Source organism: Sinocyclocheilus rhinocerous, unplaced genomic scaffold, assembly GCF_001515625.1.
Source record: "Sinocyclocheilus rhinocerous isolate Xijiao unplaced genomic scaffold, SAMN03320098_v1.1 scaffold292, whole genome shotgun sequence".
NCBI lineage: Eukaryota > Metazoa > Chordata > Actinopteri > Cypriniformes > Cyprinidae > Sinocyclocheilus > Sinocyclocheilus rhinocerous.
Genome location: NW_015641024.1, coordinates 281,133 through 293,553, shown reverse-complemented (window position 1 = coordinate 293,553; position 12,421 = coordinate 281,133). Strand labels below are relative to the sequence as shown.

At 37.6% G+C, this 12,421-nt stretch overlaps 4 protein-coding genes across 4 annotated transcripts; 3 read left to right on the top strand and 1 right to left on the bottom strand.

The window, feature by feature from the left end:
* Window positions 1–1,384: 1,384 nt before the first annotated feature.
* Window positions 1,385–2,154, bottom strand: hbba1 (hemoglobin, beta adult 1). The gene is made up of 3 exons (XM_016570344.1): window positions 1,989–2,154; window positions 1,652–1,874; window positions 1,385–1,531 (listed from the first exon to the last, which is right to left on the bottom strand). Exons 1-3 carry the CDS (start codon window positions 2,078–2,080, stop codon window positions 1,400–1,402), a joined length of 447 nt encoding a protein of 148 aa, XP_016425830.1. The 5' UTR covers window positions 2,081–2,154; the 3' UTR covers window positions 1,385–1,399.
* Window positions 2,155–3,101: 947 nt separating this feature from the next.
* LOC107754033 (hemoglobin subunit alpha) lies at window positions 3,102–3,958 on the top strand. Its single transcript, XM_016570345.1, has 3 exons — window positions 3,102–3,262; window positions 3,442–3,649; window positions 3,758–3,958. Exons 1-3 carry the CDS (start codon window positions 3,168–3,170, stop codon window positions 3,884–3,886), a joined length of 432 nt encoding a protein of 143 aa, XP_016425831.1. The 5' UTR covers window positions 3,102–3,167; the 3' UTR covers window positions 3,887–3,958.
* Window positions 3,959–4,673: 715 nt separating this feature from the next.
* Window positions 4,674–5,533, top strand: LOC107754034 (hemoglobin subunit alpha-like). Its single transcript, XM_016570346.1, has 3 exons — window positions 4,674–4,829; window positions 5,009–5,216; window positions 5,325–5,533. The coding sequence occupies exons 1-3, from the start codon at window positions 4,735–4,737 to the stop codon at window positions 5,451–5,453; spliced, it is 432 nt and encodes a 143-aa protein (XP_016425832.1). The 5' UTR covers window positions 4,674–4,734; the 3' UTR covers window positions 5,454–5,533.
* Window positions 5,534–6,247: 714 nt separating this feature from the next.
* LOC107754024 (hemoglobin subunit alpha) lies at window positions 6,248–7,095 on the top strand. The gene is made up of 3 exons (XM_016570335.1): window positions 6,248–6,396; window positions 6,576–6,783; window positions 6,892–7,095. The coding sequence occupies exons 1-3, from the start codon at window positions 6,302–6,304 to the stop codon at window positions 7,018–7,020; spliced, it is 432 nt and encodes a 143-aa protein (XP_016425821.1). The 5' UTR covers window positions 6,248–6,301; the 3' UTR covers window positions 7,021–7,095.
* The last annotated feature ends 5,326 nt before the right edge of the window (window positions 7,096–12,421 follow it).

The following is a 12,421-nucleotide window of genomic DNA, read 5'->3' as shown; positions in this document are numbered from 1 at the left end:
GGTAGCTCCGTCAAGTTTGTCTCTACAAAGTTTGACCAACAAGATGTAAAAGCTGCTGAATTTGCTCCCGTGGCAGGCAAAATTTTCGTAGAATTGTATCTTTTGACATGGTAGCCGACTTACAGAAGGTATACTTAACTAAGAACGTTTCGGGAAACACGTATTAACGTAAAGGTACAACTTAAGGTATAACTTACGAACGACGTAGCGTTAAGAAGGTTTCGGGAAACGCAGCCCTGGACAATAAGGAGACGACAAAAAGCAAAATAACTGCCACTCTATTGAAAATTATGTGATGTTTTATAAACAAATTTCGGGAGGAGCACGCGCAGATAATCAACCCGGCCAATTCACTATCAGTAATTAGGCTATATCATCTATCCAACCACCACGAGAGAGAACCACTATAAATAATCATAGCAGCCTTACCTTCATTCTCTCTAGTCTTCCAGCATCCCTCCACCACCCCGACTCACCACCGTCGACCCATTCCTACCGGGGGGAGCGCTCTGCGTTCGGGCAAATGCCGAGCTAGGAGCCCTCTCCCTGGACAGGGTGGGAGTGCCCCGGGTTCGGCAAGATTTACCGAGCTCAGAGCCCTCTCCTCGGACAGCACGCCAAATACGCATATACTATTCTTCTTGCTTTATTATCTGCAAGGCGAACTCGTGAAATGCAATTAAAACTAAAACACAAAGGATCCGGGGTCAAGTTTATGGTTTTAAGTTAACTTGAAGAGGTTCAGAGTTAAACTTCTACCTTTGTTTTAGATCCTTTAAAAACGTTTATGGCAAAATGGCCCAATAGAACTTAACATGGAACTTGGAATGTTGTTTTTATTATTTTATAAGAGTCAAAAGGCACACAAAACAGCATATTGTTTAAGTATTGCAACTAATGTATCTTATCAAAATAAATTACGTTTTTTATATTTAAAGTAAATTTGCAAACAAAGAAACTAACTGACTAAACACAATTATATTTATAAAAATAAAGAGTGCCAGCTTATTTTGAAACTATACGCTGGAGGTTGTGATACATTTTATTTCTTTTATCAATGAATTCAAGCAGTTAACACCCACAGTCTGCACATCTATCATAACTGTCTTTGAAAGGTTTACTTCTAGAAATAAGTTGCTGACTCATTATGTCTAGTCGAAAACTTGCTAAAAGTTAAGAACCCAGCGAAAGTAAGTTGTCATCAAGAACGTTTCTTTTTAAGAGTTTAATTCTGGTCATATAGACTTCTGGCCAGTGTTTTCTGGAATCAATGGAAGCAAACAACATTAAAGTGCTTTTAACATTATTTTATTGATCTTATTTTATAAGAGTTAGATCTTTGTGTGAACAGCTCCTGCAATCTTCTGCAATACAGCTGGTGTTCATTGGTGATGAGACTCTAGTGGTATTGTTTGCACAGAGCGGAAACGACAACAGCCAGAAACTTCTGCCAAGCCTCCTGGACATCAGCAGTGATACCAGAGGGGCCAAACTTCATGGCAGCGCACACGGTGATGCAGTCAGCCAAAAGCTGTAGAGCAAGAGATCTATTTGGTGGGTGTTTTTCGATAAAGATGATTCAACATAATATGAGCACAACAGTTTTCTAATTTAAATCACGCAAATATTAGTTTTATTTTCTCAAACCTACCTTGAAGTTGTCGGGATCCACATGCAGTCTCTCAGAGTGCATCACACTGAGTGGCGCATAGGTGGCCTTGATGTTATCCATGTTCTTGATGGCTCTCTCCAGACCTCCCATCACAGTCCTCCCGTGAGCTGCCACCTTGGAGTTACCCATGATTGCAGTGGGACTTGACAGGTTTCCAAAGGTGGAGAAATATCTCTGAGTCCAGGGATACACGATCAGACACCTTAAATAAACAGAATCATTAAGAACAGCATTAAATAAACTGCGTAACTGACATAATCTAACACGGAGAGAATCTTTATAGAATGTGTCTATAAAGAATGTGATGCAATGATACCTGGCTAGGGCCTGAGGTCCACTTTCTTCGGGATTGAGCTTTCCCCACAGGCCAATGATGGCACTTTGCTCAGCATCTGTCCACTCAACCATGTCTACGTTTTAGGGTGTCCTTAGGTACTTGCTTAAGTCCAGTAGGAATCACTAGTAGAAATTCAGAAACCGGAGTATAATTATTGACTTGATGTGCCTCCGTCCATTAAAAGATGCAAAGTCTTATTGGATAATTTCTCTGAGCAGGTGACGCATACATGTCTGGACATCACTGATTGAACCCCGTCTAAAAACCATCTGACATTTTTGTCAAAATAGAGTTATTCACATATTCTTATTCCGTGACAATTTATTTACATTATGTGATAGATTTTTTTAATGTTGTGTACATTTTGGGACTTTTTATTTAAAAAACAAAAAGGTTCTATCTACACAGTCGAATGGAATGCAAAATTTTTGAAGCTCGATATCTCAAAACTATTCGGAATGCATAACCTTATAATTCCAAGGGGACGAAATGTTGTTTTGTAAGAAGTCTTATACATGAACAAGCTTTTTTTCTGCCAAATGTTGCTGATCAAATTTGCACCACGCTAATATTACCACTATATTACCATGAACAAACGTTCATAACAATAAAATGTAGTCATTTTCAGTGAAATAGCAAAATAGCAAAGCACCGTTACAAAAAGATATTTTGATTATAATGCATGGCCAGATGAATGCAAGCGTTTTCAACTGATGATGATTTTCAAATGTATTACTTGAAATTAATTTTATTAGACACATCATCCTTTCCAAGAGTTGCACCATCATTTATAAACGTTTTGGGGAAAAAAACAATTACACAAATGGGTTTAGTTCATTTGAACAATGTTAATTCTGATTCATACGTTTAAAATGGTGATTAAGTGAAAATAAAATATAAAATAACTTAATTTGCATAGCGCGTGAAGGGTGTGAATAGAAAATCTTTATCTTAATTAAACGAGAAGCACAAAATTGGCACGCTTGTGATTGGACACCACAGGTTGGGGATCAGCAGTAATGCGTTTAAGGGGTGTGGTTTGGACCGAGTTCATGGGTGTGACCTTCTTTAGTTTTATATAAAAAGTGGGACAAAATCCCGTTTTCGCTAACATCTTTTTCTGAAGACAATCTAACTTGAGAAAAAGAAGACGCAGCAATGAGTCTCTCTGATAAGGACAAGTCTGCTGTGAAGGCCTTATGGGCTAAGATTGGCCCCAAGGCCGATGAAATCGGAGCTGAAGCCCTCGGCAGGTAATACTGGACCAGGCTACTGTCTTCCTAGGTTAAGATTACTTATTGACAGGTCTATATAGAAACTTCCTAGGTAACTTTGCTAAATAACATGAAAAGTTAATGTTTTCATTTATTCGATTACCTTAAAGTATAATGTTTAGATCACCGAAATTATTATTGTTATTATTTCCTTTCAGAATGCTGACCGTCTATCCTCAGACCAAGACCTACTTCGCTCACTGGGCTGACCTGAGCCCTGGGTCTGCTCCTGTGAAGAAGCACGGCAGTTTTATCATGGCTGCAGTCGGCGATGCCATTTCAAAAATAGACGACCTTGTGGGAGGTCTGATGGCCCTGAGCGAACTTCATGCTTTCAAGCTGCGTGTTGACCCGGCCAACTTCAAGGTACACCATGACAAAACAATAGTAGGCCTATATCACAGTAGTGTAAATAAGTCTACTCATAATGGACATGGTAGTATGATAATGTGTTTCTGTTTCTTCCTTTTCTAGATATTCATACACAATGTCATTGTGGTCATCGGCATGCTCTTCCCTGGAGACTTCTCCCCAGAGGTTCACGTGTCAGTTGACAAGTTTTTTCAGAACTTGGCCCTGGCTCTCGCTGAGAAGTACCGCTAAACTTCCAGTGGGCATTCATTCATACGCTACACTGCGCGGCACCCCTAAGCAACTCAAGTGTGATGTCTGAATAAAATTAGTCAATAAAAGGCACAGAATTAAACGAGTCATGTCTTATTTTTATCAATAGGCTATATTTGAATCGATCATATGTGTTTTCAAACCCCTTTGTCGGGATAAACTGAAAGCCTATACTTGATTCTCACTGAGCTATCCTTAAAATGATAATTATTTTACCAACTCTTTTTATTTTTTAATTCAAATTTTTACTTTCACATAAACTCTGAACTCTTGGTTCATTAACATTTTATACTCGCTGTTATCAAAAACGGAACCGACCGGGAGCAAGTTCAGACAACTCAAACTACGGTTACATTTACATATGCATTTACATATGCATTTTCCAAAGTCACTTACAAAAGGAGAACAAAGGCTGACGTTCTCAACAGAGCACCGAATCCAGGTGTCACAATGGAAGCTCCATACTTTTTCTGTTTATTGGCGATTTACATTCTTGTGCATATGGCCACCTGGGCGGTTGTGCAATCGTTTTTAATCTTATCAATTAAACTTAATACGTTTTTTTATTACTGTGGACAAAAATTATGTTGTTTATCTGATAAAGTAAAAAAGAAAGATTGTTGCTTCCATTTGTTGTGTCCCTTTGCAAACAAACAAACACACATTTTGAATAAAATAAATACAAAATAAATTAATTATAAATAAAAATAGGCCTAAAACAAATATTTGTGTATATATTCATTTTATATAAAAAGTGGGACAAAATCCCGTTTTCGCTAACATCTTTTTCTGAAGACAATCTAACTTGAGAAAAAGAAGACGCAGCAATGAGTCTCTCTGATAAGGACAAGTCTGCTGTGAAGGCCTTATGGGCTAAGATTGGCCCCAAGGCCGATGAAATCGGAGCTGAAGCCCTCGGCAGGTAATACTGGACCAGGCTACTGTCTTCCTAGGTTAAGATTACTTATTGACAGGTCTATATAGAAACTTCCTAGGTAACTTTGCTAAATAACATGAAAAGTTAATGTTTTCATTTATTCGATTACCTTAAAGTATAATGTTTAGATCACCGAAATTATTATTGTTATTATTTCCTTTCAGAATGCTGACCGTCTATCCTCAGACCAAGACCTACTTCGCTCACTGGGCTGACCTGAGCCCTGGGTCTGCTCCTGTGAAGAAGCACGGCAGTTTTATCATGGCTGCAGTCGGCGATGCCATTTCAAAAATAGACGACCTTTTGGGAGGTCTGATGGCCCTGAGCGAACTTCATGCTTTCAAGCTGCGTGTTGACCCGGCCAACTTCAAGGTACACCATGACAAAACAATAGTAGGCCTATATCACAGTAGTGTAAATAAGTCTACTCATAATGGACATGGTAGTATGATAATGTGTTTCTGTTTCTTCCTTTTCTAGATATTCATACACAATGTCATTGTGGTCATCGGCATGCTCTTCCCTGGAGACTTCTCCCCAGAGGTTCACGTGTCAGTTGACAAGTTTTTTCAGAACTTGGCCCTGGCTCTCGCTGAGAAGTACCGCTAAACTTCCAGTGGGCATTCATTCATACGCTACACTGCGCGGCACCCCTAAGCAACTCAAGTGTGATGTCTGAATAAAATTAGTCAATAAAAGGCACAGAATTAAACGAGTCATGTCTTATTTTTATCAATAGGCTATATTTGAATCGATCATATGTGTTTTCAAACCCCTTTGTCGGGATAAACTGAAAGCCTATACTTGATTCTCACTGAGCTATCCTTAAAATGATAATTATTTTACCAACTCTTTTTATTTTTTAATTCAAATTTTTACTTTCACATAAACTCTGAACTCTTGGTTCATTAACATTTTATACTCGCTGTTATCAAAAACGGAACCGACCGGGAGCAAGTTCAGACAACTCAAACTACGGTTACATTTACATATGCATTTACATATGCATTTTCCAAAGTCACTTACAAAAGGAGAACAAAGGCTGACGTTCTCAACAGAGCACCGAATCCAGGTGTCACAATGGAAGCTCCATACTTTTTCTGTTTATTGGCGATTTACATTCTTGTGCATATGGCCACCTGGGCGGTTGTGCAATCGTTTTTAATCTTATCAATTAAACTTAATACGTTTTTTTATTACTGTGGACAAAAATTATGTTGTTTATCTGATAAAGTAAAAAAGAAAGATTGTTGCTTCCATTTGTTGTGTCCCTTTGCAAACAAACAAACACACATTTTGAATAAAATAAATACAAAATAAATTAATTATAAATAAAAATAGGCCTAAAACAAATATTTGTGTATATATTCATTTTATATAAAAAGTGGGACAAAATCCCGTTTTCGCTAACATCTTTTTCTGAAGACAATCTAACTTGAGAAAAAGAAGACGCAGCAATGAGTCTCTCTGATAAGGACAAGTCTGCTGTGAAGGCCTTATGGGCTAAGATTGGCCCCAAGGCCGATGAAATCGGAGCTGAAGCCCTCGGCAGGTAATACTGGACCAGGCTACTGTCTTCCTAGGTTAAGATTACTTATTGACAGGTCTATATAGAAACTTCCTAGGTAACTTTGCTAAATAACATGAAAAGTTAATGTTTTCATTTATTCGATTACCTTAAAGTATAATGTTTAGATCACCGAAATTATTATTGTTATTATTTCCTTTCAGAATGCTGACCGTCTATCCTCAGACCAAGACCTACTTCGCTCACTGGGCTGACCTGAGCCCTGGGTCTGCTCCTGTGAAGAAGCACGGCAGTTTTATCATGGCTGCAGTCGGCGATGCCATTTCAAAAATAGACGACCTTGTGGGAGGTCTGATGGCCCTGAGCGAACTTCATGCTTTCAAGCTGCGTGTTGACCCGGCCAACTTCAAGGTACACCATGACAAAACAATAGTAGGCCTATATCACAGTAGTGTAAATAAGTCTACTCATAATGGACATGGTAGTATGATAATGTGTTTCTGTTTCTTCCTTTTCTAGATATTCATACACAATGTCATTGTGGTCATCGGCATGCTCTTCCCTGGAGACTTCTCCCCAGAGGTTCACGTGTCAGTTGACAAGTTTTTTCAGAACTTGGCCCTGGCTCTCGCTGAGAAGTACCGCTAAACTTCCAGTGGGCATTCATTCATACGCTACACTGCGCGGCACCCCTAAGCAACTCAAGTGTGATGTCTGAATAAAATTAGTCAATAAAAGGCACAGAATTAAACGAGTCATGTCTTATTTTTATCAATAGGCTATATTTGAATCGATCATATGTGTTTTCAAACCCCTTTGTCGGGATAAACTGAAAGCCTATACTTGATTCTCACTGAGCTATCCTTAAAATGATAATTATTTTACCAACTCTTTTTATTTTTTAATTCAAATTTTTACTTTCACATAAACTCTGAACTCTTGGTTCATTAACATTTTATACTCGCTGTTATCAAAAACGGAACCGACCGGGAGCAAGTTCAGACAACTCAAACTACGGTTACATTTACATATGCATTTACATATGCATTTTCCAAAGTCACTTACAAAAGGAGAACAAAGGCTGACGTTCTCAACAGAGCACCGAATCCAGGTGTCACAATGGAAGCTCCATACTTTTTCTGTTTATTGGCGATTTACATTCTTGTGCATATGGCCACCTGGGCGGTTGTGCAATCGTTTTTAATCTTATCAATTAAACTTAATACGTTTTTTTATTACTGTGGACAAAAATTATGTTGTTTATCTGATAAAGTAAAAAAGAAAGATTGTTGCTTCCATTTGTTGTGTCCCTTTGCAAACAAACAAACACACATTTTGAATAAAATAAATACAAAATAAATTAATTATAAATAAAAATAGGCCTAAAACAAATATTTGTGTATATATTCATTTTATATAAAAAGTGGGACAAAATCCCGTTTTCGCCAACATCTTTTTCTGAAGACAATCTAACTTGAGAAAAAGAAGACGCAGCAATGAGTCTCTCTGATAAGGACAAGTCTGCTGTGAAGGCCTTATGGGCTAAGGTTGGCCCCAAGGCCGATGAAATCGGCGCTGAAGCCCTCGGCAGGTAATACTGGACCAGGCTACTGTCTTCCTATTTAGGTTAAGATTACTTATTGACAGGTCTAGCCTATATAGAAACTTCCTAGGTAACTTTGCTAAATAACATGAAAAGTCAATGTTTTTATTTATTCGGTCTTGATTATTAGTCTAAAAGCAACTGTATTAAAATGCCAAAACACTGTAAAATCATTGGTTTCAAATTCAATACAATATCTGCTGTGTCCGAGAGTATTTAGAGTACATATAGTCAGAATGAGAAATACGATTTTGACAGGTTTCTTCAAAAATATGAAAAATTCTCTACTGTCTCTTGTTTTCAAAAGTCATTTAAAAAAGCTGAGAAAGGTGGGCTTTAAAATATGTACAATTTATTATTTTTAGCTAGATACTTAAGACTTTTAATTGCGAAAAAGTTTTGGCGTATTATCTATACTTTACTGAATTTAAGTACAATTTCAAAGTACTTTTTAAACACAAAAACATAAACGAAACATTATCTAAACTGTAACTTGTGAAATTGACACTAATTCAAACTAATTCTTTAGCAGGCCTTATGATGGACCAGGGATGAGTTTAAACTATTTGAAATGAGCTACTGGCGTGAAATCACTATCACAAACAAGCACTATGCTTCTGGGGTGATAGCAGAAGCTGCAGTCTCTGTGTACAAATATAAAGAATTTACAAGATAAGAAGCGGGGTTAAGAAATAGAAAATTAAAAACAACATCTGAATCAACAGGCTATTGCTGATTTGGATATAGCGTCCACATAAGCTTAAACGTCGAAATTTCATTAAATTATCAGGGCTGAACGGATGGAGAGGATTGAAACAAGTTGTAACAGTATACTTGACCCACAAAGATTGAACAAAACGGGACAGTGTGTAGGCTACATTTGCCACAATTGTAAAAGTGTCTCGTAAAAGTTAAAATGTTTTATAGTTATTTAATATTTTGCGTATGCTGCTTTAATTTTTTTTTAACAGGAGGATGGGTGTGGTGGGACATGGTACAATGTTTCTTTTGAGTAAGTTAATTTGATAACCATAATAAATTCCTGCAAGTAAAGTAAATGCTGAAATTTTAGTTACAACTCACCGTGTAGTTGGGTAGGTTGTTGCAACAAAGCTTGTAATTGAAATTATTTTACACAGTTTAGGGATTATTTGTAGATTTTTGAACTACTTCAATTTGTAGCAGACAAATGTATTTTAACGTTTGTTTGAGACAGCCAAAAAAAAGTGTTGCTATTGTTTCAGCAAAATGTGTTAACAATCCCCAATCACCCTATAAGTTTATAAGAAGACAAAGGCAACAGCAAATAAGATTATCCAAGGGCCCAATTCCTGTTTTCAGATGAAATATGCCACTGGGGATCGTGAGATAATTTATTTCTGTTTTATCACGATTTATCACAGAATTCAGAAAGTGAACACCCATTTCTCTCTATGAACTTATCAAAGATATTATTGAACCTGCAGAGAAAATATGTAGTAAACAGCTCATTCAAAAAAAAAAAAATCTCTGAAAGTTTTTTTTTTCCTGCAGTGTACAGGTGATTTAATATAAGGGCTTTCGACATTTTAAATATTTGGTTCGCACAATTTTCATTAGGCTATTTTATCGAAAATAATGACGGAAGAAAACATATGAACTATCTTAACATTTTGCAAAGCCGGTTTACGAATCAGCAAAATATATGGCTTCTTTTTAGATTTCTGTAATTCCCAAAGCCAAAGGAGCCTATGTTTGTGTCCGTAAAGAAACTGTGCGAAAACACTAGACTCATAATAGGCCTACTAAAATATTTGAACAGTGGCTCTCAACCTGATTTATTCTAATGTCTCTGCAGTCTGCAGTTAGTGTGCTGCTGGAAACTCTAGTGCGGGTTCAGATAGCTTAACCCGGTTTGATGCCCTGGGCCGGGTTTCCCAATAACGATGGATCTAGCTCTTAAGAGCTCTCTCTATGTGCAAGGTTAAGAACGCTTGCCGCAATTCCACGTGCGTTTCCCAAAAATGCACTTAACATGAACTGGCCAAAACGCGTTCTACGTGCTACTTCTTAAGAGTCGCTGTCCGTTTGTCAAGTGCTGAAATATTACCTTATAGAATCGTATCCTTGAACCTAATAGTCGTCACCGGATGTGGATTAGAAACAAAATACCTTTCAAAAAGATGAAATTAATGTTCTTCTGGAGGAGGTAGAGCGAGATGTCATTTTCAGCAGTTTTAAAGGACACCATACAAATAAGGAAAAACAAAACATATGGGAGGACTTTGCTACAGAATTAACTGCAACCATGGGTGTTAAGAGATCAGGGTAGGAGGTCCGCAAGAAGTGGCAGGACTTTGCAAGCCTGGCAAAAAGCAAGAGGGCACTGCAGAGGATGACAGTTAAAAAAAAACAGGTGGTTGGACCAATGACTCTCCCCTTCTCGCAGCAGAGGAAGAAAATGCCTTGTCAATACTTCAGATGGTATTTGTGGTGGTATTGACCCTCATGGAGGAGTAGGGATGCCTCAACCTGAGCCTGAGTCAGGCCCTTCATGCTCAGAGGAACTATCAGTTTCACCTGCCATCTCCCAGCACCAACCATCTCCTAGTCCTCTGAACAAACCTCTCAGGCCTCAGCCTCCATCTTCAATTGTCCAGACTGCAGCCACAAGACCTCAGTATAGTTTGAGAATGTCTGTGGTTGTAGTCAGGACTTAGTGCAGCTGGAGAGATGTCTTGAAAGACATTAGACAATGTCTTAAAGAGGCCAATAGGAGGAACAACAATATTTCAACAGCAGCTATTTGACTTCAAGAAGGCCAAGCTGGCTTTAGAGGAGAGGAGACTTGCACTGAAGGAGATGAGGCTTGCAAGGCCCTCCATTTCTGTGCCAATTATCTTGCCAGCACAGTCAAGTACCGTAATATGATTGTTTTATGGTGATTAAATTAAGTTTCTATAATTTCAATCGATAACTTAAATCTATAAAACTATGCTGATTCAACGTTTTTGATGTCCATGTGTTTGTTGAACCACCCAAGGCCTAAGGCCCTATGAAATATAAGAATTCTTATGAGTTCTTCCAAGTGTTTCTGGAGTTAATGACTAATGGTTGATGGATATTTTTAAACATAAACATGTAAGTTTAGATGTTATTAATATATAAAGTGTATATATTAAGGGTGATAGTACCACAAATATATGTACTTGATCCAGCCAATACATTTCTACAGGTACAGACAAAAAAGAGTTTATTGCAGACTTGTTCTATCAGCACTATTCTATGTATACACAGTACATATTTATGATATCATGTGTATTTTTATTTTTTCATTTTCTTCTTAATTATTTTCATAAGTTCATTTAAACAACGCTTTACGATTACTCCAGAGCACTCGTAGATCAACGATGATTTTCAAGTGCTACTTAAGTTACGATGCTTTTGGGAAACAGACCGTTATACTAAGATCAGTCTTACGGTCGTTTTTACGATCTTCTTAGGCTTACGATGCTTTTGAGAAACGCAGCCCTGTGCAGTTGTAATTGCCATCATGCAATATGTGACAACCATGCTATAGACCTCTGCAGCAGATGTAAACTTATTAATCAGTTATTAAGAATCAAATTTACATTAGTTGGTGCTTAAGTAGGCGATGCCTTGATAAAGTTATAGGCTAGGCCAGTGTTTCCCAACCGGGGCCTGACACACATATACATATATGTATATATATATATATATATGACACATTCTGCAGTTCTTCCCTGCTGTACCGAATTTCGATACTTTTCAAAGTATCATATCGAAGTTAGAAATTCAAATATTGTGACAAAATTAATTTTGTAGGGTGCCACAAGTTTGTTAAAATTTCCAAAGGGTGCCGCGACTAAAAAAAGGTTGGGAAACACTGGGCTAGGCTACCTATAGCCTACGGATTTCTTTCCTGCATAGCCTACATCTGTGATACGAAGGCTTCAACGTGTCACATTTTCTTTGTGAATATGATAGGCTACATCAGGTCAGATAATGTCGTTGTCCGCTCCACAATCATTCTGAAATTGGCTCAAGAGCGCTACACGAACGGCAAGTATCCACTGGCTCGATGTATGCGAAGCTGAGAGGGAGTCTCCAAAAATATTCTCGCGCAGGGAATTGTAAGATTGACTGATGAATTTAGTGCTTAAATCACATCGTCGTTACATATAGGTTATTACCATATTCTATTAATAGGCTATTTCTAAAGCAGTTTGGACGATATTGTGACTGTGACCGAGTGAACAAAAGAGTAGCCTATTAATCTGAAACGGTGTTTAAGGCCTAGATTTTGGGCATTAAAGGGGTCATATGATGCTTTTTTAAAGATCATTATTTTGTGTATTTGGTGTAACAGAATATGTTGACATGCTTTAATGTTCAAAAAACACATTATTTTTCAAATACTGTACATTATTGTAGGTCCTCTATGCC

Coding starts and splice junctions, on each gene's coding strand:
- LOC107754034 (XM_016570346.1), top strand. CDS start 4,735: ATGAGTCTCTCTGATAAGGACAAGTCTGCTGTGAAGGCCTTATGGGCT. Junction 4,830..5,008: donor GGAGCTGAAGCCCTCGGCAG/GTAATACTGGAC, acceptor ATTTCCTTTCAG/AATGCTGACCGTCTATCCTC. Junction 5,217..5,324: donor TTGACCCGGCCAACTTCAAG/GTACACCATGAC, acceptor TTCCTTTTCTAG/ATATTCATACACAATGTCAT.
- hbba1 (XM_016570344.1), bottom strand. CDS start 2,080: ATGGTTGAGTGGACAGATGCTGAGCAAAGTGCCATCATTGGCCTGTGG. Junction 1,875..1,988: donor GGACCTCAGGCCCTAGCCAG/GTATCATTGCAT, acceptor TGTTTATTTAAG/GTGTCTGATCGTGTATCCCT. Junction 1,532..1,651: donor TGGATCCCGACAACTTCAAG/GTAGGTTTGAGA, acceptor CTTGCTCTACAG/CTTTTGGCTGACTGCATCAC.
- LOC107754033 (XM_016570345.1), top strand. CDS start 3,168: ATGAGTCTCTCTGATAAGGACAAGTCTGCTGTGAAGGCCTTATGGGCT. Junction 3,263..3,441: donor GGAGCTGAAGCCCTCGGCAG/GTAATACTGGAC, acceptor ATTTCCTTTCAG/AATGCTGACCGTCTATCCTC. Junction 3,650..3,757: donor TTGACCCGGCCAACTTCAAG/GTACACCATGAC, acceptor TTCCTTTTCTAG/ATATTCATACACAATGTCAT.
- LOC107754024 (XM_016570335.1), top strand. CDS start 6,302: ATGAGTCTCTCTGATAAGGACAAGTCTGCTGTGAAGGCCTTATGGGCT. Junction 6,397..6,575: donor GGAGCTGAAGCCCTCGGCAG/GTAATACTGGAC, acceptor ATTTCCTTTCAG/AATGCTGACCGTCTATCCTC. Junction 6,784..6,891: donor TTGACCCGGCCAACTTCAAG/GTACACCATGAC, acceptor TTCCTTTTCTAG/ATATTCATACACAATGTCAT.